Genomic DNA, 27,413 nt, shown 5'->3' on the forward strand with positions numbered 1-27,413 from the left:
AATTGTTTTGTTTAACAACACCACTAGAGCATATTGATTTATTACTTATCAGTCAAAACATTTAGTAATCTTGACATATAGTCTTTAAGAGGAAACCTGCTACATTTTTTCATTAGTAGCAAAGGATCTTTTATGCACCATCCCACATACCAGTCTTTAATATACTAGTCATCATACACTGGCTGGAATGAGAAATAGTCCCACCAATGGGGATTGATCCTAGACCAACTGTTTGCTTTACTGGTTTACAGATAATTATTTTTCCAAACAATGGTAGATTACATTTACAATAAGCCTGGACCTTTAACTATGAAATACCACCAGATGCCCCATAATCCAATCTGATTAAAATTAGCTCTTGTGGTCTACATTGCGTGGACTCCCATGTCTAGGTGACATTTCATCTATAAATAACAATTTAAATATCAACCACTTACACTTCGCCTTTTATAGCGTTATTCAGGAGCATACAAATTCTAAAAATATCGGGCGAGACTACTGATGCAACAGGCGAACTTGTTGGTTTATTTCAAGATTAAAAAACAGGGGGAAAAGTGCAGTAATAAACTCTGGATTGTATACTAGCATAAACAGATTTTATGGTTATACCATCACAAGTTTTTTTTTTCATCTTGAAACAAACATTATATAAAATTTTATATTGAAATTAGTTTCCAGCATACTTCCGTAATTCACCCGAATCATTTCGTATACCCTCGGCATAATTCCAAATGTTTTCAAATTCTTTTCAAATCACTGGCATGAGTTTGCAAGTAAGCTTTTGATTGGTCGAATGAACGGTCAACTGGACATGAGCTCCAACAGGGTGTTGTTAGATCCACAAGTATATAGGTAGGTGTAAGACTACTACATCGACTACAGTCGGAAGATTCCAATCATTGTGAATGGGGCACCTGCCCCTGACATCACATGTTTATTGGGCAATCTAATTAAAATTAGCTCGACTGGTTAATTACTATGAGTCGTTAAAAATCACTATGGGTGGGAGCCAGTACTGGGCTGTGAACCCAGTACCTACCAGCCTCATGTTCAATGGCTTAACCATTATTGCCACCAAGGCCAGTATTATGCACATACGGCGATCTTAGTGCTAAGATGAACGGGGCTCAGGGCTGCAGGTACCTTGTCAGGCCCATGGCAATGTCTGGTTAGTAAGGGGGTCCCAAACTGAAACATTAATTGGCCTATTTTTACTGTTTAGTGAATATATATTTTAAGGCCTAGGTTTAACAAGTGAAATTTTTCAGATGTTTTGATAAAAGTTACGTAGGTATCCATGAACATTCATTTCACAGTGTAAGGGAAACACTAATCAGACAATCCCATTGATCACTGATCAGGATTGTGTTAATGACAGAACATTCAGAATGTGAGATTTGACATCTTGAACATGACAGCGTAATTTTGAACACCAAAACAAAATGCGAGTCTAACTCTTGCTGTTGGCAGGTCTGCTGTCTGTTTATTTTGGTTTTGAGTTTTTTTGTGGGGTGGGGTGGGGGTATAAATGCCAGAATTAACAGAAATAAATAATATTTGCATTTTCCATTTTCTTTATTAAGTACTGTATAAATGTAATCATAATAAATGTAATAGTAATAACAACAACAACAATATAATAATCACCATCATCACATGACGATAATGATAATAATAAAAGTACTGCTATCAAAACTGCTTATAGAGATTTAAAAATAGCTAACAAACTCACTAATTATTCACATAAACTGTCTATATAAAACAATAGACAGGTGACAACAGAAAACAGAAACCACATTTAGACCATATAGTCACACCTCATCACAACAAACACGTTTGTCCTGTGAAGACTTTGTTGGTACATAGAGAATACTAAACAAGTTCTCATCAGAGACCATTTATATTAGGCCTACAATTTGTGTGTTTCCAATCGTACATCACGAGCAATGTACGATCGAAAACAAATGAGTTGTAATGGCCTCTTTCTGGAACGAGTGTAGTGGTCTATTTATTACACTGCACATCAGTTAACACAAATTGGACAGAATTACTTCCAACATAACTAAATGAGACATGCTCTATTATAAACAACTGGTCTCGGGGAAAACAATTATGTAAATCCTCCATTTTGTCTTCTACAACAAGTGTTTACCAGCCTATAATTCTTTTGACATTGCCAAGTGTGTCTGCTCGCAGGAACACACAGAGCTAAGACTGCTGGGAGCGACTATGACATTGCTTCCACAACATGACGTTATTGCTTGGTCACATGACTACACATCTAAGACCGAGGAAGAAATGTTTAAGCATTAACGCTGTGCACGGCATAATGCAACATAAATTTGAAATGGAAAGGTATATTCTTTTAAAAACTTGTAAATATGATGTATTTAATAATGAATGGGCAACGTGGCAAACACTATTTTATTGAGACTTAAAAATAATCTAGACATGGAAACAGCTTGTTTGAAAACAAAATTCAGACTACATTTTAGAACAAATATAATACTTTTAATTTCATCTCTTTTGTATATATTTCTGGTAGATGTGGGTACATCTGAGAATATATATGTGTATGCATTTATGTATGTGGGTATCTCTATGAATATACTGTCATATATGCCCAATTATGCACAAAGTAACTCTGTTCCTTCTTTCGTTCCTTATTTCTTTTTTTCTTTTTTTTTTTTCTTCTCCATCTTTCTTTTTAATTTAGGTCAGTGCCCTAGAGGAGTTTAAAGAATATTTTTTCATGCTAGATATGTCTATGTAATTACCTGTATATGTTGCTACTAATATATATGCTATGTATTGTAGTGATTTAGGGCCCCAACCCTAACACTACGTATTCTTCTGAATTAAGCAAAATGATGTCATGTGGTTGTCACTTGGTTCAGCTATTTATCAATGAAACGTTGCCTTCCTGTGCCACACATTTCTCAGTAAGTTTATACAAACAATACTATAAACATATTCAAGTCTAATAAAATAATTAAAATATGTATTTGGTTAAATTATGCGAATGACATTAATTATAAGAACTGACAACAAGTATATTTCCAATTATAAAAATATGAATAAAAAGAATCATATTAAGATTTTTTGTAAGATGATCTATGTGGATTGGAGGACATGATCTCTCAAAAGACATATTTCAAATTTTGGGAAGCAAAAATATATTACATGAGCATGTCGAGTTTCCTTTTACAATACATCTATCATTAATTATCTCCCTTGACTTAGTGGTGGGTTAAATGTACAAATTACCAATACCATAACATTGCAATTATTTATTTCTTTACTAGGATTCACGTCTGCACATAATATTTGAGGGGGAGGATGTGATCCATGATAATCTGAGTATCACCAACACAGCATCTTATAATGTGACCATGTCTTGAACAGCCCAAATCAAATGTATTGCTAAAATGTGTGTGTCATAAAGGGAGAACATTTTCAATACAAAAACTAATTTTACAAAACATTATGATGTCTAGAAATTCATTGCTTATTGAGATATTCGTATTCTAAGGCAAGAAAATGTACGTAAATTGTAATTTTATTAATGTAAAAATAATTAATTTAACAAAAACCTTTTAAAATGGCTACTAACTCTTGGTAGTCCCTTTAAAAGTGAAAAATGAACATTTATTAAGGTGTAATTTTGTTCATCTTTTGCATTATTAAAGTATGTTAAATTCTGCGAGGTGGTCCCTTCAAATTGTAGCATCCTGCATAGTCAAAGTGGATCAGTGAGGATGTATGTGCTCCAGGTTGAGAATTTTTGTTGTCTGCTCCCTCATTATGAATTTCTGAACCTTGCCACTAACAGTGAGAGGAAATTCATCCATAAACAGGATGTACCGAGGAACTTTGAATCGAGCCAACTGGATAAAAGATAGAAAATATATATTGTGGTCAACGAAAGAATAAAATGTGACGAGCCCATTTCAAATAACCAAATAAAATACAGGTGCAGTGAAACCTCTCAACACTGGACCCTCTGTAAACCGGACTTCCCTCAAAACTAGACATTTTACAAAGTCCCTTTTTAAAAATCAGGACAGAACTTAATCTCTCTAAACCGGATCCCTCTTAATACCGGACATTTTTATTGGTCCCAAGGGAAAGGAAGAAAATGAAGGAAATGTTTTATTTAACGACGCACTCAACACATTTTAATTACGGTTATATGGCCTCGGACATTTGGTTAAGGACCACACAGATATAGAGAGAGGAAACCCGCTGCCGCCACATCATGGGCTACTCTTTTCAATTAGCAGCAAGGGATCTTTTATATGCACCATCGCACAGACATGATAACACATACCACGGCCTTTGATATACCAGTCGTGGTGCACTGGCTGGAGCAAGAAATAGCCCAATGGGCCCACTGACGGGGATCGATCCCAAACCGACCGTGCATCAAGCGAATGCTTTATTACTGGGCTACGTCCCGCCCCTAGTCTCAAGGGTGTCCAGTTTGGAGGGTTTCACTGGATACCTTACAAACAAACACAAATATAGCACTCAAGTGAGAAGTAAGCAGACAGTGAGATAGAGCATTTGACAGACAGACAGACAGACAGACAAAGACAGAATGATGAGTGGATGGACCAACTAATTTACTGATGGATGGACAGACTACTTCACAGATAAATGCACAAAAGGTTAATGTTTCAAATGAAAATCATCAATAATGTTTACTGAAGCTAAATTCTTACCCACTGTGAAATGGGGTGCAATAGTTTTACGTAGGCCCACTGGGCTATTTCATGGTTCTTTCAAAAGTTAAGCAGATGCCGTAGTTAGTTACAAAAACTAACCAAATAAAATTGTAAAATATGGACATAACATATATCGTCACCCAGTCTAAATAAGCTTATTAGATACATAAACTGTTCTAATACATGCATCTAAATATATAAATTATTACCATAATACTATGGAGAAAATATATCAGAAAAACTACCATATTAATTACATTGAAATACATGCAAAATGTTATGGTTTTTTAAAAGAATGGTAAATGGTGAAAACTTAATCTTCTTACATTTTGTTTACAGTAATCTTTAATCTCATCTTCTGTAGCAGTGGTATTATCTTTGAGCTTAATCCAGGCACACACCTCCTCACCAGTTCTGGCATCAGGCACACCAATTACCTGAAAGAAGGAAATGTTTTATTTAATGATGCACTCAACACATTTTATTTATGGTTATATGCGTCAGACATATGGTTAAGGACCACAGAGACCATTGAGAGAGGAAATCCGCTGTCGCCACTTCGTGGGCTACTCTTTTTGATTAGCAGCAAATGATCTTTTATATGCACCATCCCACAGACAGGATAGTACATACCATGGCCTTTGTTACACCAGTTGTGGAGCACTGGCTGGAACAAGAAATAGCCCAATGGGTCCACCGCCGGGGATTGAACCTAGACCGACCACGCATCAAACAAATGCTTTACCATTGGGCTATGTCCCACCCCCACCAATTACCTGAAATTACACCTCTTGTAACTTACAGATGGTTTTTAGATGGCAATACATTCAGCAAACATTTTTTGTAGGTGAATTAGAAGAAAAGAGCAACAAGAGGCCTATTGGCCTATAGAGCTCCGCATACAATTTTAAATTTTGTCAGTAGTAGCTGCTACTTCATTTATTTGTAAAGACCACCTAATGTTAAATTTTTTATTTAAATTGTTAAACTTTAATTTAAAAATTCAAAATTCTAAAATATCTCTCTATTAATTTGTGAAGACTGTCCCAGAGAATCAAATTTCACAACTATTCGATTAAAACTCTAGGAGAAGATAAACTTTTTAATTTTCAATGTTAAATTTCTATTTAAAATGTTTAAACTGAAAAATGTCTCTAAATTAGTTTGTGAAGACTGCCCTTGAAAATACTCCTACTAAGTTTCAGAACTATCCAATCAAAACTCTGGGAGAGGATATGACTTCTAAATTTTCAATGTTAAATTTCTATTTAAATTTTTTAAATTTAATAAAAAATTTAAAAATTTCAAATTTCCAAAATATCTCTCTGTTAGTTAGTTAAGACTGCCCCTGACAATACTTATACTAAGTTTCAGAATTTCCAATCAAAACTAAGAGAAAATAGACTTTTACATTTTCACCGTTAAATTTCTATTCAAAACATTTTAAAGTAAAAATTCTAAATTCAAAATTTCCAATATATCTCTCTACTATTTTGTGAAGAATACCCCAGAGAATCATAATACATGTACCAATTTTCAGAACAATGTGATCAAAACTAAAGGAGAAGATAAACTTTCACATTTTTAATATAAAGATTTTTTTTTTAATTTAATAAAAATTAAAAAATTTCAAAATATCTCTCTATTAGTTTGTGGATCACTGTACCAAGTTTCAAAAGAATTCAATCTAAACTGAAGGAGAATACAGACTTGAAAGGAAAAGTTGATGGACAGATGCGGACAAATCAGTATCATAAAAGCTCCACTGAGTTGAGTTTTGATTGATCAAATGAAAGGTCACATGATCATAATCCATGTTTTTTTGTCAGATAATTAAAAACATGTATAACAAAAAGTAAATTTAGTCAAATTATAAGACCTAATGTTTTATTTCAGACTGATGAATTTCAAGACATGTATATATCCTATGTTTGTAGTTTTTCTCTAACATTTTATATCAAAACTTAATCTTGTTCCCCAAACTGAAACAGGCAACACATACATATATCCTGAATGGTATTTTTTCAGCGTGTTGTTAAGCATTAAATAATTTAAACCTGAACATCCACAACTTTTGGATACTTGTAGAGGAGTTCTTCAATCTCCTTTGGGGAGATGTTTACTCCGCCGCGAATAATCAAGTCTTTTATTCTCCCCACAATGCGGCAGTAGCCTTCTTCATCAAACACACCAATATCACTGAAAGATAAATGTTCAATGAATTACAGATAATAAAATCTCCTGTTCTGAATAAATAGTTATAGAATGCTAATTTTAATGTTTATTCTGTAGTATCTCTTTATCTTCCACAATATGTGCACATAAAAGTAGGCCTATCAATGAAAGTAAAATTAGTTTCAATTCATATTTTAAAATTAACCAATGAAGAAAGAGTGATTGTGAGTTAGTATCTCATCACTTAAATTCTGAAATAGTCAATAAAATCCTTTGAACCTCAACCCACTGTCAAATGGCTATTAGGTAATTATGACACTTTCTTAAAGACATTTTTTTTCATATTTCAACTATAGGGCAGATCTACAAAAAGGACAATCAAATACTCAAGTTGTCTGGAGAAAACCTGGATCAATTTTTTGAAATGTTTCATGAATACTTAACCTGACACTTCTCCTTTTAAATTAGACTGGTCTGAAAGTCCCAACAGTTGAACAGAAAACACTTTATACCAGTTTTTCAGCATTAGGTTATAACCCACTGTTGTATTAGACTCAACCATCAAGCCTGTCTCAGATGACTGTATTTATATTTAGGTGTATCATACCCTGTGTGATACCATCGGTCACGTGTAATGACTTCATTAGTCTTGTCTTGATCTTTCCAGTAACCAAGAAACGTGCTGAAGCCGCGAGTACAGATTTCTCCAGATACACCAACTGGAACCACTTCATACTTTTCATCCACTATCTTGGCCTTTGAAGAAATAAAAAATAAAACACACATTCATTTAAGATAGAAGGCCTGATTCCCATAAATTAGTTAGCTTCCACAAATTGCACAAATAAATATTTTCATTTGGGGGTAGGACGTAGCCCAGTCGTAAAGCGCTTGCTTGATGCATGGTTGGTTTAGGATCGATCTTTGCCAGTGGGCCCATTGGGCTATTTCTCATTTCAGCCAGTGCACCACAACTGGTATATCAAAAGTTGTGGTATGTGCTATCCTGTCTTTGGGGTGGTGCATATAAAAGATCAATGCCAATAATAATGGGAAAATGTAGTGAGTTTCCTCTTTATGACTGTGTCAAAATTACCATATGTTTGACATCCAATAGCCGATGATTAATAAATCAATGTGCTCTAGTGTTGTCGTTAAACAAAACAAACTTTAACTTATGTAATTATATTTGGCAGATCTGATATGACATATTTTATTTTATTATATTATAAATTTTAAAAAAAAGGAGATACAAACCAAAATAGGTTATGGTAATATCTGACACATCCCCTGTTTAGAGTATGCACACTTTGAAATTGTGGAAGTATGTAGTATCATCTTTGTCTGCTGGTGGCTAATAGTAAGATAATGTTCCCATTGATAAAAACTGTTGCTGGACCTTCCTGTATTTCACCAGAAATATTAGGGTGGGACAAGTAAAAATGGAGAGGAATTTGTCTTAAGAGGACATGTATATGTTGAGAGTAACAGAGCCCTGCAATGATCTGAATAAGTTTACGAGTGTTCAACAACACCCCACCACAAAGGAAAATTGGCTATTGAGTGTCATACAAAGGTATATGAGCGAATGAATAAAACATTTAATCAAAACAGTGTATAAATAATAAATGTTTACAATGACATTGTATTTGTGTTATTTTATTACTAAATGTAACACGTGCTTAGAATGGGAAAGTTTAGATGGCCTGTCCAGGTCTTTCCACCCAAAAAACAAAAACAAACACCTGCCATGTAGATAGCAGCCCTCATTAACCGAGGCTATATTCACGGTTGCTGTGTATATATAGCTACTTCTATGTTAAGTGACAAAGATGGCAGCTTCCACTGTCATTGTATTTATGGAATTCATTTTTATATATTATAGATGATAATTGCAGTTTATGTCTGTTTAACAACTGTAAATGTTTCAAGATGTTAATGGTTATAGCTGAAGTTCATATTTCATTGATATTACATTAACTACAAATGGATTGAAATGGTATGTATCGATAATTGCCGATATTTGAAACATGTAGCCGTGTAATGACAGAAAGCCCACCTCAGTGTGATCTAGAGGTAGCCCAATGGTTGTTATCCTCTTCTCAACGGGGGAGTAATGATAGGTCTGAAACGTTACAGGACTCGTTTCTGTTGTTCCATAACACACCTGTAATAGAAACAAGACAGGTGAGTGCACTGTAAGCAATGGCTATTTGATGCTTAACAAATGGGCTTTTTGATTCATGGTCTGGATACTGATAGGTAAAACTATTTAAACGTTCTATGAAACACAGTCTTAAATGTGAAAGGCAAAACCTATCTCCACCAATATGGGTATTATTTTTGATGACAATTTGACAAAAGCTATCTCCACCAATATGGGTACTAGTTTTGATGACACAATTTGACAAAAGCTATCTCCACCAATATAGGTACTAGTTTTAATGACACAATTTGACAAAACCTATCCCCACCAGGGGTGGGGAAAAGCCCTTTTCTCCCGGTCTGGGACCGATTCTCGATCTCTGAGACCGAAATTATTTTTTAAAAACGTGTGTTTGCCGGTCCCACTTTTGTCATTCTTGTCGGTCCGAAGCACCTGTCCATTTCTATTATTGGAACAAATTCTTATCCGTCAAGTGGACCGGCCTGCCCAGACATCGGTATCTCATGCAGGATTTAAAATAATAAATAAATAGTAGTCAATATGACTAGTGGCAAGACGTCTGCGATTTTGAAGTCTGCCTAAGTATATATCGCCAGTCACTGAAGTCGGACCTACAGTAGTGTCAATCCACAGCCACTAGGCTAGACATTAAATGATTAATTTTGTCAAAGTTGCTGAGCCGGTCAAGAGATTAAACAGACGTTAACAATAACACCATTCTTGGTGAGAGAGCCATCAACGTATTACACTCCAATTAAAACAAAGGACCCAGCGTTTGCAACTGGTTACAATCAACACCTGTCAACACCTGTGTACGGAGCTTTGTCGGGTCGACTCGTTGAGTGTCCCAGTCCGAAGCAAGAGACTTTTGTGCAATACAAACTGCTTTAGCATAAAATATACTGAAATAATCTATAAATGTATTTATTGTTGACTGTTCAATGTAGTCTATCCAATAATTATGAAGGATTTTAAAATTAACAAAAGGTTTCCACTTTTTTGTTAACAAGTGGGAGTAAGCAGAACAGCTACATGTACTGGTTATCGCAAGAGCCAATAGAGGTCAAATTTCGTCCAATCAGTGATGACGTTATTAATCTCTTTGTCTAAACATGTGCTAGCTCAGGCTGTCAAACGCTTCAACGGTGCGATCTTTTATTAATTTTCAGGACACAGTGCTGAATACTCGTACTTTTTATACGTATATGGGATTTAAATTCATAACTTTTATTCCTTTTTTATAATATTTATTCCATTATGTAAAATATATACAATTTGTGGGGTGGTTTTTTTATTTTTATTCCTTTCTTTTTCCTCCCTCTCCCCCCTCCATTAATGATTACATCAAGCGGGACCGATTGACAATTTTATTTTTCCCCACCCCTGATCCCCACCAATATAGGTACTAGTTTTGATGACACAATTTGACAAAACCTATCACCACCAATATAGGTACTAGTTTTGATGACACAATTTGACAAAAGCTATCTCCACCAATATAGGTGCTAGTTTTGATGACATAATTTGACAAAAGCTATCTCCACCAATATAGGTGCTAGTTTTGATGACACAATTTGACAAAAGCTATCTCCACCAATATAGGTGCTAGTTTTGATGACACAATTTGACAAAAGCTATCTCCACCAATATAGGTGCTAGTTTTGATGACACAATTTGACAAAAGCTATCTCCACCAATATAGGTGCTAGTTTTGATGACACAATTTGACAAAGCCTATTACCACCAATATAGGTACTAGTTTTGATGACACAATTTGACAAAGCGATCGCCACCAATATAGGTACTAGTTTTGATGACACAATTTGACAAAAGCTATCACCACCAATACCTGTACTAGTTTTAATAAAATCATTTTGATAAAACCTATCACCACCAACATGGGTACTATAATTTGACCGACACTAACCGTGACACCTTTCATGTGCATCTTGTTGTTAACATCTTTCATAACTTCACGAGGACAAGGGGAACCTGCCATGATTCCAGTGTAGAGTGATGACAGATTGTACTTGTTGAAAGATGGGTGATTCAACATGTCAATGAACATGGTGGGAACTCCATACAATGCTGTACATCTGAAAAAAAAATAAAAAAATATCTTGGTGTTTTATTTTTATGTTTAATAATACATATCCTAAGGTCTGACATAAGAGCAGTCCTTTCCCTCACCCACTCTGATATACTTGAGTCCATCCAGACATCTTAACAAACCAATCATTTGAAATGAATCATCGGTTGTATCCATGGTCCAAGCTTTTGTGCAGTCATGACAATATGAAAGACATAAGTCATAATGAGAGACACACACAGAGACAGAGAGCAGGGGAGAGAGAGAAAGAGAAGGAGAGACCGACTAAGAGACACAGAGAGACAAAAACAGAGAGAGACAGGCAAGCAGACAGACAGACAGAGAGACAGACAGACAGAGAGACTGATTGATATTTTCAACTAGTAATGCCTACCTTTCATCCTGGACAACTTTTAAGCATGTCTCAGGTTCAAACGACTCTGAAGGAAAAATGCAGGTCACCGCATAGTGAATAATCTGCATGGATCCCAAGACACAGCCGAATGTGTGATACAGAGGAACAGGCATACAAATGCGGGATTCCTGTTAAAATAAATAAAACAACATCTGGCTTTAAACTAATAAACTAACATTGACCTGGCATGATGAGGCAAGGGGGGAGGGAGGAAACTGAATAGTCTATGCACTAGGTGAGGAATAAACAGAGGGAGAATAGGGCGGGCAGTGAGAGGGGAGGTAAACAGAGCAGACCAGAGGAGAAGTGAGTTCAGGTGTATAAGCGGTCTCGATGATTCCTGGTTAAGCCACTGGACATAAGGCTGGTAGGTACAGGATTCACAACCCGGTACCAGCTCCAATCTGATTAAAATTATCTCTACTGGTCTCGCCAGTAGATCTAACAGCATTGTGTGGACTCCCATGTCCAGGTGACATTTCATCTATAAGTAACAATTTAAATATTGACCAATTACACTTCGCCTTTTATAATGTTATTCGGGAGCATACAAATTCTAAAAATATCGGTCGAGACTATTTATGCAATAGGCGAACTTGTTGGTCTATTTCAACATCGAAAAAACAAGGGGGAGAGTGCAGTAATAAACTCTGTATTGTATACTAGTATAAACAGATTTTATGGCTATACCATCACAGGTTTTTGTGTGTCTTGAAACGAATTTTATATAAAATTTTATATTGAAATTAGTTTCCGGCATACTTCGTAATTCACCCGAATCATTTTGTATACCCTCGGCATAAATCCGAATGTTTTCAAATTCTTTTCAAATCACTGGCATGATTTTGCAAGTAAGGTTTTGATTGGTCGAATGGAAGGTCAACTGGACATGAGCTCCAACGGGCTGCTGTTAGATCCACATGTAATAGTGGAGCTAATTTTAATTAGATTGTACCGGCTCTTACCCAGAGCAAGTTTTAACGACTCAGTGGGTAGGTGTAAAGCCATTACACCCTCTTCTCTCTCACTAACTACTAACAATTAACAACTAACCCACTATCCTGGACAGACAGCCCAGATAGCTGAGTTGTGTGCCTAGGACAGCATGTTTGAACCTTAATTGGATATAAGCACGAAAATAAGTTAAAATGAAATGAAATAAGGTCAGGTGAGATGCGGAGGAGAGAAGATGGGAGTGGGTGAGAAATGAAAAGATGAATCAATACCATATTGTGATAATCCAGACGTTGACCCACAAAGTAGCTGTTGTTAACAACATTGTGGTGAGAAAGTGTTGCTCCCTTGGGTGTTCCTGTTGTACCCTGAAACACAAAGTGTAGTATTTTAGAACAAAACTAGTACACAAGACATTCCTTTTCACTTAGAGATACAGCCAATAAGCAGGGGCATTACTGCCCTAAAGTTTAGCAGAGATCCAATCAGATTCTTTCTTATAAAAACATGCATGTGTTGAAGTATAATATAAATTGTTGCTTTATAGTTTATTCCACGATGAGTAGGTCTTGCAAGTTAACTTAATTATGACTTTACATATTAACAGTTTGCTGTATTATATGATTTGGTTCCTTCACTTTTGTTTTATTATGTCTGTTTTATGATTTTACAGTACAGACAAGTTGATTCCATGAGTTACCGATGTGAATTGAATGTTGACAGGGTCATCAAACTGTATCTTATTTTGCAGATCTAAAATGGCCTTGCGATTTTCAGTGGTTCCTGCTTCCATGACATCAGAGAATAGAAAGGCTCCCCTATAATGTAAAATATACTTTATCAATCCTGGCAATGATTCTAAATGTATTATTATACATATTAAACTAATTACTAAGTCCAGAATGAAAGTCTCAACAGTGTTCTGCGTTGCATAAGGGGGGGGGGGGGGTTAACGAGACCACTAGAGCACATTGAATAATTAATTATTTATTGGCAATTGGATGTCAAATATTTTACAATTCTGACATTAGTCACAGAATGAACAGTACATGCAACAGCCTTTTATATATTACTCTTGGGACAATACAATACAATTTTTATTGCAGCCTTTGTATGTGTACATTGGTTGTGGGGAAATGTTTCCATTAAAAAACAAACATGTATATGAACTAGTTCTAATAACAATAAACAAAAGAGATTTAATATACATCTGTATCCATATGCCACACAGACATAAAATACAGGTATACACATTTTACACGCATGCATACCACACACACACTGATTGGGATGGGGAAGAACCCCAATCAGAAAATGAGTCTGCCAAGGGATTTGAACCTATAACCCAAGCACTTCAGACTGAACTAGATCCTGTAACAAAAAACCCTCGGGCCTTGGTTGCAGTTTTTCTCTGTTTAGTTAGGATTGCATTCTATTTCATTAATAAACTATCTAGCTATATTAATTAATGGACCTTGGACTCTCAATATTGTTATGGAAAGGTCTGTGCAATTAAGCTTCAGCTCAACTCTAAATAATGAGACATAAATGTAAAATAAACACACCTGTACTTCTCTTGCCCAAGCATTATCAGAAACTTCAGTTCAGGTAACCTACAACAAACACTGATTGCTACAATAGTCTTCAAATAGATTACATTAATTTTACAACATGTTACAAGATCTGCTAGTGTTTGTCACATTTGTATGTCAGTACATCCATATCCTATATTTATCATATAATATCTTACATTTTCAGTGCAATCAAAGTATGTGATATTTTTCAGATCACATACTTTAAGAATTTGATAACTTTGCAAATTAGATGTAAATTAGTCGAGGTCTCGGCACTAGGTTTATTGACATTTAAGCAAATGTACTTGGGTGACACTCCATGATTGATGTATGCATTCATAGCCATCAAATAAAAACATTCCAATGGCAATTTGACACTGAAAGCTGTCCAGCGTTCAGAAAACAAAAAACGTTAGGCATAACTTTATTTTGATGTAAGGACATCCTAAATGTAAGCTTGAGCTTATATGATAAAGAGATTATTACCCTCGTGTATTTCGGTATCGTCAATATCATTAGGCATAACTTTATTTTGATGTAAGGACATCCAAAATGACGTCATTCGAGTTTGACGTCATTTCCATTAAAAAATACACCGCGCCACATATTCTTACGTCATTTGAATATCTAGTAATGGCGGACTGGAATTAAAGTTGCGTGTACAGTTTACAAAAACACGTTGTATTAAGCTTGAGCTTATATGATAAAGAGATTATTACCCTCGTGTATTTCAGTATCGTCAATATCATATATTAGGAATAAAAATAATGTATTATGCTCCCCAGAGGCTCGCATAATACAATTTTTATTCCTAATATATGATACTGACGATACCGAAAAGCACTCTGGTAATAACCTCTATATATATATATATATATATATATATATATATCCCCGTTTCATTCTTTAAGTAAAACAATGACAAAATATGTAGTCTCCTCAATAATTGTATCACTAATACTATTATGATAACAAACACTTTTTGCAAGATCATCAATACCAGTGTAACAAAAGTGGCCTTAAGTCCAAACTGTGGGAGTGGGAACTATTTTCGCGTGCCCCTATCCATCATGGTTCAGGCACGTCCACCATGGATCCGCGTTCTGACTTCGTCAGCCCACGGTTCCATGGCGGAGGGGGGGAGGGGGGGGATGTATTGATGTGATGGGGACATACAATAATTGGTAAAACCATTAACTATACATTTCTATTACAGGGGACAACTGTATTTAACTTTACTTATGTATATCAAAATGATATATTATCTATATTTCTTTATTGTTTGGAAACACCATAAATTTTGTAGACAGGCTATATCCAAACTGTTCACTTCCCAATAACATTACCATACTTTTATAGGTTTTATGGTTTAGCTTATTGTCACAGCTTCAGCTCTCAATCCTAACATACACACTATTAATGCCATTCACAAACGTCACTACAATTTTTAATGCTGGGTCATTCCATGCCAGATCAACAAGTAGCTTTTAGCACACCATGGGCTGATATGTTTTAATGTCAAAGTAGGCATCAAAACTAGCATAATCTTACAATTTGGACTTTATTACATAATTGTCCAGGTTTGGAAGAGGTTTATAATGTTGCAACTTACAGAATTTTGTCATAGTATCATTTTGATAGGCCCATAAAATTGTGATTATTTATCACAGAGCTTTGTGTTTCTGTATCTAGAAAAATCCAAATATGTCATCATTTTCAGTGCAATGTCACTACATGTAATAGGTTTTGTTAATTCTTAGCTAAAGACTTGAGAAAAAAACCCATTTAGAAGTTACACCTGGATAAGTGCCTCTTAAAAACATTAATCACTGTCAAACAACCCTGATTTTAATTCGTAAAATCATTTTGGTGATCAAACCATGACTTGTTAAAAATCAGTGAACAGTTTGAAAGTAGTAATGATTCTTGTTCAACATGGCTTGTAAGAGATTATCTGATGATGAACGGTAAACAATAATAGCCATGATGAATGCAGGAATGTCCTACAAAGCCGATGGTTACCACCATTTGGATGTAAGCAGATTGACACAAAAGCATTGACAAGCTAATGACTTAAAGGACCATCCAAGGTCTGGACCATCTCATCTCACATCAGCATGCATATATAATTTTCACAACACTTTTTCACAAGCAACTTGTTCACAGACCAGCATATTCAGGTTGGGTGGCAAACATCCATGAACATTCATCCACCAGTCATCTTTGGTGAAGAATCAGTCATGACATGGTCTGGTGCTTATAAAATGTTTAGAGTCTAAACTCAAGACTCTAGTAGAGTCTGAGACACTAATGTCATGACAACACCATACACAATGTATGCATGTGACGTCATTAAAGATTGAGTTTGGACTCTAAACGTTTTATAAGCACAGGCCATGGTGTTGCCCATCCCATTAATGTAAGATGGTCATGATAGGTGATAGGTACAGACATCAAATCTTGGATCTGTTCTTTGTACCACATTTCCATTACCACACCCTGGCTACATAGATGATAATGAGGAACTACAGAGTTACTGGCAGGTAACAGGCTCCTCCATCAGAACACCGTCACAACCATTCCCTTGGTCCACCATGAGTCCACGAGTCCACGTCTGACATATTCTGAAGTGCAAGACACAATTTGTTTCGCAGAGCAGACTGATGTATTAATCATCAGCTGATGGATGTCAAACATTTTGTAACTCTGACATATACTAGTAGTCTTTGAGAGGAAACACACTATAGTTTTCCATTAATAGCATAGGATCTTTCATATGCCTCATTCCACAGACAGCATAGCACATACCATGGCATTTGATATACCAGCCATATAGTGCACTGGCTGGAATGAGAAATAACCGAATGGGCCAACCGACAGGGATCAATCCAAGACCAACCACTCATCAGGCTAATGATTTACCACTGGGCTATGTCCCACCCTTCCCTTCCCTTTCCTTTTAACTTATTTCTGTGCTTATATCCAATTAAGGTTCAAGCATGCTTTCCTGGGTACTGGGTACATATCAGCTATTCATGCTATTGACGGTGTCATCACTGGAAATCATTTTGGATCTAGGGCACCCTGCAGCTCCATACTTAATTAAAATACCAATTTTGTCAATGATACACACAACAAAATATCCACCATTTTATTGACAAAGAAAAACTCTTTCAGGAAATAGCGCATGTTCTGGTTTCTATGCCACAGATTTGGAACCAGCACACAGTTTTTTTATATTAGACCGTGTGGCCTAAATAGAAAGGGGCACTTAACTTTTTTCCAGATGTATAATTTTTTCACCTACAGTTAAAGTTAAAGTTGGTTTTTTTAATGACATCACTAAAGCATATTGGTTTACTAATCATCAGCTAAAATTGGAAGTTGTTCACCTACAGATGACTGGAAACATTCCCTGGATGACTGGTCGCCAGTTCAGGAACAAGACCAAACATCATCTCATAGTAGTCTAGGTCCCTGTAACCTGGGGCAGCAACCAGCGCCTTCATTCCAACCTGGTGAGAACAGTAACAGTTGGCAATACTACTTACAGTTATTTACACACTGTGTACACTAGATTGCTTAAGATATAACTTTCTTTATTTTAAAATCAAGGACATCCCAAGCATTTGGACCCTTTCTCCCATACTGATATAAGCTTTGCCCTGTGCATTCTTATACAAATATATATCAAACTTAAAATATCTCATATTATTTCCCCTTAATAACCCAATCTGCAGCAAAACCTTACTAAGCCTCCAGCAACAGATACAAGACCTTTGGCAGGTCTAAAAGTAGGAAAATGCCAGCTGAAGTCAGAAATAAAACAATTGTTTCTATAAAATAAAATAAATACAGTAACCAAAGTTAGTATTCTGGACCATACTATGGAGTAATAACTTACAATATACTGTTTCTGGATAACCTATAGGTTATCATTAAGTTCATTTTAAGTTGAGACTAAAATAAGTCAAATAATTTATTACCCTTGTGACTTACAACATAAAATCAAACACTGGATTTAATTGAGGCATCGTTTGTCAGTTTAAGAGATTTTCAATACAAAATCAAATATGTGACTGTCACATCAATAAATGCTGCTTGAGGGTTCATACACGAAAATATGAAAATTGTCAGTAATGTGTCAGCACCATTTAACGACGTGACAGTCACACATAACATTTTGTATTGAATCTCTCCTGTTACTTATACTGACAAATGATGCCTTAATAACCCAGTGTCTGATTTCACTTTGTGAGACACAAGTTTTCTTTTATTTAAGCACATTTACCAAATTGCTAAACTTTTTTGGCTAAGTATAGATATTATTACTAAAAATATCTTCAAACGGCCAATACACAGATCTCAATAATATTATACTTCATCCTTGTTGTTTATGTTCCTCGAACGTTCACCCACACTAAACGTTTGTTTTGTTTAACGACACCACTGGAGCACATTTATTTATTAATCATCGGCTATTAGATATCAAACATATAGTAATTTTGACACAGTCATAGAGAGGAAACCTGCTACATTTTTCCATTAGTAGCAATGGGCCTACTGACTGGGATCGATCCCAGACTAACCGTGCATCAAGCGAGCGCTTTACCATTGGGATACTTCCCGCCCTCTGTGATTATTGAGGCATTTTGTTTGTAACATGTTCTAATCTGAGTCCTACCTTCTTCAGTGTATACTCTAGTTCAGCTGGTCTGTATGCAGGGTTGATATTAATCTAAAAGCAAAAACAATAAACAGTATTTTAAGTACAAAAAAACTCCTCAACAAAAAACAGCTGCAGCCCCTACCTATAATTTGTTCAGGATATCACAAACGTCAATTACTAAATTTATCAAAATGGTAAACCCATCAGCTTCATCTTCATCTTTGCATAAAGATGTGTCAGATCAATATTTGGACAGGAAGGAAGGAAATGTTTTATTTAACGATGCACTCAACACATTTTATTTACAGTTATATGGTGTTAAACATATGGTTAAGGACTACACAGATATAGAGAGAGGAAACCTGTTGTCGCCACTTCATGGGCTACTCTTTTCGATTAGCAGCAAGGGATCTTTTATATGCACCATTCCACAGACAGGATAGTACATACCACAGCCTTTGTTACACCAGTTGTGGAGCACTGGCTGGAACGAGAAATAGACAAATGGGTCCATCGACCATGCATCACTGGGTTACGTCCTGCCCCAGGTATTTTGACAGAGTCATGATGGCATACACACATGGATCAGGTGGTTTGTTTACAAGGACAGTCATTCTCTGGGATTTTTGTGGGTTTTTTTTTTTTTTTTTAAACAACACCACTAGAGCATATTGATTAATCATCGGCTATTGGATGTCAAACATTTGAGGAAACCTGCTACATTTTTTCTAATACAGCAAGGGATCTTTTATATGCACTTTTCCACAGACAGGAAAGCACATACCACAGCCTTTGACCAGATGTGGTGCACTGGTTGGAATGAGAAAAAACCCAAATCAGTTGAATGGATCCACCAAGGTGATTCGATCCTGCGATGCAAGCACCTCAAACGAGCATTAAACCAACTGAGCTAAATCCTGCCCTCTCTGCCATTTAACCTGCTGCTACCACATAGGTTACTCCCAACAGCAAGGTGTCTTTTATATGCACTTCCCAATAGGCAAGACAGAATATATATACCATGGCCTTTGATATATCACTTGTAGTACTGGCTAGGATGGGGAAATGATTGATTCCATCAAGGGCAATCAATCCTATGACCTATCGCACCCAAGGCCAGCCTCTAAAACTGAGCGACATCCCAGCCTGTACACATTACAGTACTCATAGTCCAGTACCACATGCTGTACTTTGAGAAATACTTCCCCGTTACCTGTGCTTTCCCAAAATACACGGACTTACAAGAATCAATCCAGCTCTTGCAGTAGCATACTGTGTCAGGATCCATTCGAGGGAATTTGGCCCCCACATCCCCACTCGATCCCCCTTCTTGAGACCAAGGGACATGAATCCTGCTGCAAGCTGATCAACCTGTGAATATGAACACAACATGAACATTATAACACACAGACAATATTAAAGATACAGTTTTGAGAATATTATTCATATTCAAATACAGTTTTGAGAATATTATTCATATTCAAATACAGTTGAATCCCATTGGCTCGAACCCTGTCGGTGCTCGAGAAAGTGTTCAACCCATCAGTTACTTCGAACTAACCATTCGATCAACAAAGGACTTCATTTTCGGTTCAAGATTGCAGTGTATTCGACCCTTCCGAGTTCAACCCAACGAGATTCTACTGTATTTAAATTGGATCATCCAGCAGACCTCGAAGTGAAAAACAATTATGGAATGATTCATTTTCCCCAAACTTAGATTTATTGGGAGCCATTTAAGGTATGACCATGATATTAAAATATAAATCCATATGCCAATAGAAGCTAAATATTACTCTCCTTGAACTAGGGAGAGATGGGGTGTGAAAGTGATAATTCCCCTTTAATAGTGAGGTCTGATCCAATTTGATTTTATTTCTAAGAATCTTCTTTTAGCTGCTGTATGAACTCACTATACCAGCTCCCAAAGGACTGGACCTCTGGACTATCATGATGGCTTAATTTACATCTACAAGATGAATCAAATGATTGGGTACCTCCAAAGCTGAATGCCTTTTCCCACAACTACATGTAGGTTGATAATGTAGTAGTGTTGGTAGTAGCTAGTGGGAATTTTCCTATTAGCTCAGTTGGTTGAGCACCGGACTCTTGTACTGAGAGTCTGTGGTTCGAATCCCCTCAGTGGAGGTTGATTTTTCTGTTACATTTGGAGACGATGTAGGGACTGCTGGGTGTGAAGAATACAATTATAACCCAGTCAGGACCTGTAACATTTCAACTGCCCGTGGCTCACAACTCCAGGATGTAGCTTCACTTGAGGGGGGAGTATGAAAGTAGTGTTTCTTTAAAGTACTCCAACTGGCAGTAGCTAGTGGGAATTGCCCTATTAGCTCAGTTGGTAGAGCACTGGACTCTCACACTGAGAGTCTGTGGTTCGAATCCCCTCAGTAGAGGTTGATTTTTCTATTACAATAACATCTAGTATAAATACCTTCAAAGTATGGACTGATTAGCATCACTACCCTATATACTGATGGAAAGAAATATGGGATCACACCAACACTAAGAGGAAAGAGTGACTGTAACCAAAACCTTCATCCATGAAAGTCAAGAAATTACCTACTACTATATGTTACTAACATTCAATCCCACATTACATCTTTGATCTTTATACAGGTCATGCTGAAAGTGACTGAAATTTGGTTTACAATACAAAATATACCCTAATTGCTTTCTCTCATTGTATGTGATTCACCCAGGAAATTTCTTGTTATCACTTTTTGCATTTATGTTAGTATGGTGGACAATGAATTTGAAATATTATTTACTTCCCTCAGTATATGTGATTAACCAAGGAAGTTTCTTGTTTTCCAATTTGTGAATTTATGTTAGTATGATGGACAATGTAATAAATTATGATTTACTTCCTTCAGTACATATATATGTGATTCATCAAAGAAATTCCGTTCTTAATTTGTGCATTATGTTAGTATGGTGGACAAAGTAATAAACTATGGTTTACCTCCCTCAGTATACTAGTATGTGATTTATCCAGGAAATTTCTTGTTCTCTACTTTTTGCATTTATTTTAATATACTGTAATGGACAGTGCAATATTATGTTTTACTCGTCTGGTACCTACAAAGTGTTGTCATTACAATACAAGAATGTATAGCTTCCATACAATACTGTACCTCATTTAGAAGCTGACTGAAAGTTTTTCTGAACCCCTGAGAGTAAAATACCACGGCTTCCTTGTCGGGCGTTTTCTCCACCCTCTCCTGGAGACATTGTCCAATGGTCTTTCCCAGCAGTGGCTTGTCACTGGGTCCACTCGCGTAACTCCATTGTAGCTTTGAGGCAGCAGTACTGTGGTACCTGTACCTGTGAAGAACATTCTGGGCTGAATTTAAGAAGCTTTTTCTTTCTTAAATGCAGGTGATTAAGCATTGTAAAAGTACATAGTAAACACATTTGTACGACTTAAACAGGCTTTGTAAATTTAGCCCTTCATTATTTTCATCAAGTGAGAGGCACAATCTCTGATGAAGGGGGCACAGTCTATAATGGGGGTTGGGGGCACAAGCTAGATGTTTATCTTTATTTATATAGAATAGGACCATTAAAACATACATTTTCATCCTTGAGTGGCTTGGCATAGCCCCCCCCCCCCCCCCCCACTCCCCAACACACACACACCGTGTCCCTCCCCTGGTTCTAATAGATTTCCTCATGCTTATATCCAATTAAGTTTCAAGCATGCTGTCCAGGGCACATATCTCAATTATTGGAGTTAGTTGGAGTTGAGTTTAGTAGTTAGTTGTTAGAGGTTAGTGATAGAGAAGTTAGCATAGTGGCCTTTCATCTACCCATTTAGCCATTAAAACTCACTTTAGGTAGGAAGTCATATCGGGGTGTGAACCCAGTACCTACCAGCACTAAGACTGATAGTTTAGCCACAAGCCCAGTTGTGAAGAATAATACGAGTATCTTTAACTATCAGCATCAATAGGTAATTTTGACATATTGTCTTAGAGAGGAAACCTGCTAGTTTTTCATTATTAGCAAGGGATCTTTCATATACACCATCTCACAGACAGAATAGCACATACCACAGCCTTTGATATACCAGTCGTGGTGCACTGGCTAGAACGATAAATAGCCCAATGGGCTTAATTGGATATAAGCATGAAAATAAGTTCAAATGAATGAATAGTCAAGGGAGTATTAAAAGATATACATGTTCCTATACAGTGAAACCCTCTAAACCGGACACCCTTGGGACCAAGACAAATGTTTGGTTTTTAGAGGAATCTGGTTTAGAGAGGTTAAGTTCTATCTTGGCTTTTAAAAAGGGACTCAGTAAAGCGTCCAGTTTTGAGGGAATTCCGGTTGACTGAGGGTCCGGTTTTGAGGTGTTTCACTGTATTAAACTATATTCATATTCTTATGGTACGTCTGTTTGACACCCAATAGCCAATCTGTATTTTTGTTTTAGCTGAAGTGTCATTAAAGATTCATTCATTCTCTATTAAACTATGTACAATATTTTCTAGCTAATAGTGAAGTTCCTTAAATGTAATTTTTTAATATCTAAATTAAATGCACTTTTTGGTACGAGTGTTCCTTTACAATGAATTAAATAATAATGCATACCGGTACTACATTCTGTCAAACTTTTAAAGTTTTCAAATGTACATTATAATATTATTAGCATATATTATAATATTATTAGCATATTTTTGTTTTAATGTTGGTAGTTATAGTGTTCATATTTCATATATTAGTTATTATATTATCATATTACCCACATGGTTTACAATTTAAATACCCATATAGTTAAACATATCTTGGTACATGTCAAAGTGATACGCTCCACTAGAACGCCAAGTGAGACGTAAGACTTTGTGATGTAATCGATTGGTGCACTACAACCTAACAGGAACGTCAACCAAATGAGTTGAGTGATATAAATTAAGATTGATATTAAACTATGAAATGGAAGCTAGTTTAATATCCTATAAATAGAATACTGTTAAAACCTCACACTTCTAACATCACAAATCACTCTAACAGCTGCAACATTGTGGCAGTCACAGTTTGTAAACTGACATTATTCAGCATCATTGTAATGGACATCATTGAATTAATGTGGTTAGAATTATATTTAATGTTTGTTATAAATCATAGTTTGTGGATAATAAATAAATTATAACATTTCTGAGCTATACTGAATTTTTTTATTAGTAGCAATTAGTGACCTTATAATCAAAATTTGACATTCATGAAATGAAATCTGTGAACAAATTGTACTTAAAGGGACATTCCTGAGTTTGCTGCATTGTAAGATGTTTCCGACTAATAAAATATTTCTACGATTAAACTTACATATTAAATATATTTTCTTGTTTAGAATATTAGTGTCTGTATATTCAATGCGTTTCTGGTCGTCTAAATATTTGTAACAAGCCCAAAATGGATTTTGTCTTCAGATAATTTCGTACGTACGAAAAAACAATATTTTAGGAAATAAAATGAAATTTAACCTAGTACAAATATTAGAACGCTCAGAAACACGTTTAATATACATCCACTAATATTTTATGCAGAAATATATATTTGATATGTAATTACAATCGTTAAAAAGTCTCTGCTAGTCGATAACATCTTAAAAAGTGCAGCAAACTCAGGAATGTCCCTTTAATAAAGGGGGAACTTAAAAAACAACTGAGGGGGATAGGTCCCCCTTAGTCATGATCCCATCCCTTGGATTTGCCTTTGTACACAGGAAAAGTAAGTTTGTTATGTTTTTAAAAGATACTACTAAATCACACTGGTGTGTTAATCATCGGCTACTAGATGTCAAACATTGAGTAATTCTGACATTTTAGTCTTCGAGGAAACCTGCTACATTTTTTTATTAGTAGCAATTATAGTGACCTTATATGCACCATCCCAAAGACAGGATTGCACATACCACACCATTTGATATACTAGTCATGACGCATTGGCTAGCCCGAGTGATGAGAGCATATTTATGTCCAAATTTCCGTCTAGCTCTCTTACAGTTGGAGTACTCAGGCTAGAAATAGCCCAATGAGCCCACCATCAGGGATCGATCCTAGATCGACAGCGAATTGCTTGAGTTCGACCCGTACCCCCCTTTCAATGGTTAGGGTAGTTTTAGGGATAGGGTTAGGGTTAGTCTTTAGAACCTTTGATATAGAGGGGTACAGATCGAACTATGTTCCTATATGCCACCAAATATGTTCCATCCTAAAAACAACAACAACAACAACAACAAAATAAACGACAACAAATCCACCCTGCTTTTATAAAATGACCCACACCAATGATCTGGACCTCCTCCTCCCCACCACCCCCAAGTCCTGCAATCACGGGAACTCAGCCCTGTGCATGCAAACTTGACAAAGCACATTACTTCCCTAAACTGACCCAGTTTGAAGAAAAACCTTATTAAATGATATTAAATCTCGAGCAATCTACTTTCAACACGTTGTATGTATACACATTGGTCTACTTTATGAATGAGCATGCACTGTTAGCCTGCACACTACATCATGTACATGTGACTATGCATTATACTACACACGAGTGAAAATCGTTTACCGGACAGACTGGTTTAATCTCTTCGCTGTGACACATATGCAGCATGACAAGCTCCAAAACGGTTCACGAAGTTGTAAAAACCTTCGAGCGGGTATGTTCCACATACTACTACTTACTACCACCATCAACGTATCTGCAACAACCTATATCTTCGGTATAAAAGTACTTGGGAGAAACACATGATACATTCGGTAAAGTTACAACCAGAGGCCCCGCCTACAGTTTGTGTGGTGAATAGAGACCATACATACACATTGGTTTTCAAGGACAGCTGATTCAGTACGTCGGTACCTTAGGTTCTATCCCACCCAGTGTCAGGGTCCTGGGCACGGCCGCCGAAGCGTGTTGAAATTGACGGGGGTGATGGAAGGACTGGATAAAGGCGCCGTTGGTGATTTGGAGGGCGCCTACAACACAATGTTTTACTTGGATACGATTTAAGATGTGACCCGAGTGTGACAAAATTAACAGTAAAAGTTACTTTTGTTTAACGACACCACTAGAGTACATCGATATATTAATCATCGGCTATTGGATGTCAAACATTTGGTAATTTTGACAAACAGGCTTGAGAGGAAACCCGCTAGGCCTACATGTTTCCAATAGTAACAAGGCATATTTGTTATGCACCATCCCACAGACAGGATAGTACATACCACGGTCTTTGATATACCAGTCATGGTGCACTTGCTAGAATGAGAAATAGCACAAATTGAATGGGCCCACCAACGGTGATTGATCCTAGATCGACTGCGCATCAGGCGAACGCTTTATCACTCTGGGCTACGTTCCGTCCTGTCAGATTTAAAACACACGCAACACACACGCATACACAGACTCACACACAGGCGCGCGCGCACACAAACTTACACACGCACGCGCGTACACACACGCACGCACGCACACACATACTTCAGGTGCTTGAACAGGAATTTTAGCCGAAGTTCTAGACTGGTGAGCAAAGTTTATAGGGGGAGGGGGTCGATTCATGCTCCCCTAGGAAATGTCTTTTTTTTTAATTGCTCAAGCTGGTGAGGTTTCGACCCCCAAACCCCTCTTCCCTCCTCACGCGCCTAACTAGTTTATTTCACGGTTTGGGTCAAATAAGTGTTTTTAACGAAACCAAAAACCGTGGTTTTAAAAATCTTTCTAAAGCTCTTCAAAAAAAAAAAAAGCCAGGAGAGCGCTAAAGAGGCGTCAATATTCAAAAACATTTTGAGGGCATACCCCCGCCCGTCACAAGCCATATATTTACCTTTATTTATATGCACCCCAACGACATGACATAATCACAAATACCGGAGCAAGTTGGCAGTACACACACAGCCATTTAGAATCCTTGATCTCGTAGTGAGCCGACTGTGTCACATGCTGTCCGAGCTACCGATGTCTGCGAAATCTGTAGACATGTATTGCTTTTGCAAATAGGCCTTTAGTTAACCATTAAAGAGACATTCCTGACTTTGCTACAATTTTTAAGATGTTATCGACTAAGAGAGACTTTTTAACGATTGTAATTACATATCAAATATAGTTATCTGCATAAAATACTAGTGTCTGTATGTTAAACGTGTTTCTGATCGTTCTAATATGTGTACTAGGTTAAATTTGATTTTATTTCCTAAAATATATTTATTTTTTTGTACGTACAAAATTATTTGAAGACAAAATCCACCTTTAATACCGGTAGAATAGATCACAAACTCAGAATTGTTATTGGCCATTTTGCTCAAAAGTTATTTATAAAATTAATGACTACAAATATTTAGTTTTGGAGAGGGATAGGGGTAAATCATTATCAGAAACAGTCCCTCACATATTGTAACAGCAATGAAAATAGCACATGTCGACCAAAATTCGTTATAGTCTGTTCCAATAAAGGTCACAAATCACCTGTTTGCTGACATATTTATTTTAATTTCAAGTATAAACACCACCTTGTATCTCAATGAGAGCCCAAACAAGTAAATGCTAAATTAGGTGACTATCATTAAATAGATATTTACAAAACATTTACTTGTCAATTTAATATGTAAGAAATAATCGACGAAA

The 27,413-nt window shown here is 36.3% G+C and overlaps 1 protein-coding gene across 1 annotated transcript; it reads right to left on the bottom strand.

Annotated features, from left to right (window-relative positions):
- Window positions 1-1,556: 1,556 nt before the first annotated feature.
- On the bottom strand, window positions 1,557-25,610 carry LOC121375493 (medium-chain acyl-CoA ligase ACSF2, mitochondrial-like). The gene is made up of 15 exons (XM_041502969.1): window positions 25,362-25,610; window positions 21,926-22,115; window positions 20,013-20,141; window positions 18,786-18,839; window positions 17,498-17,616; window positions 14,093-14,140; window positions 13,228-13,345; window positions 12,800-12,895; window positions 11,553-11,701; window positions 10,997-11,165; window positions 8,962-9,069; window positions 7,510-7,658; window positions 6,785-6,926; window positions 5,054-5,164; window positions 1,557-3,887 (listed from the first exon to the last, which is right to left on the bottom strand). The coding sequence occupies exons 1-15, from the start codon at window positions 25,484-25,486 to the stop codon at window positions 3,750-3,752; spliced, it is 1,845 nt and encodes a 614-aa protein (XP_041358903.1). The 5' UTR covers window positions 25,487-25,610; the 3' UTR covers window positions 1,557-3,749.
- Window positions 25,611-27,413: the final 1,803 nt, after the last annotated feature.

Source organism: Gigantopelta aegis, chromosome 6, assembly GCF_016097555.1.
Source record: "Gigantopelta aegis isolate Gae_Host chromosome 6, Gae_host_genome, whole genome shotgun sequence".
Taxonomy (NCBI): domain Eukaryota; kingdom Metazoa; phylum Mollusca; class Gastropoda; order Neomphalida; family Peltospiridae; genus Gigantopelta; species Gigantopelta aegis.

Coding starts and splice junctions, on each gene's coding strand:
- LOC121375493 (XM_041502969.1), bottom strand. CDS start 25,486: ATGGTGGTAGTAAGTAGTAGTATGTGGAACATACCCGCTCGAAGGTTT. Junction 17,617..18,785: donor TAGAGTATACACTGAAGAAG/GTAGGACTCAGA, acceptor TGTTCTCACCAG/GTTGGAATGAAGGCGCTGGT. Junction 12,896..13,227: donor TCAACATTCAATTCACATCG/GTAACTCATGGA, acceptor TTTGTGTTTCAG/GGTACAACAGGAACACCCAA.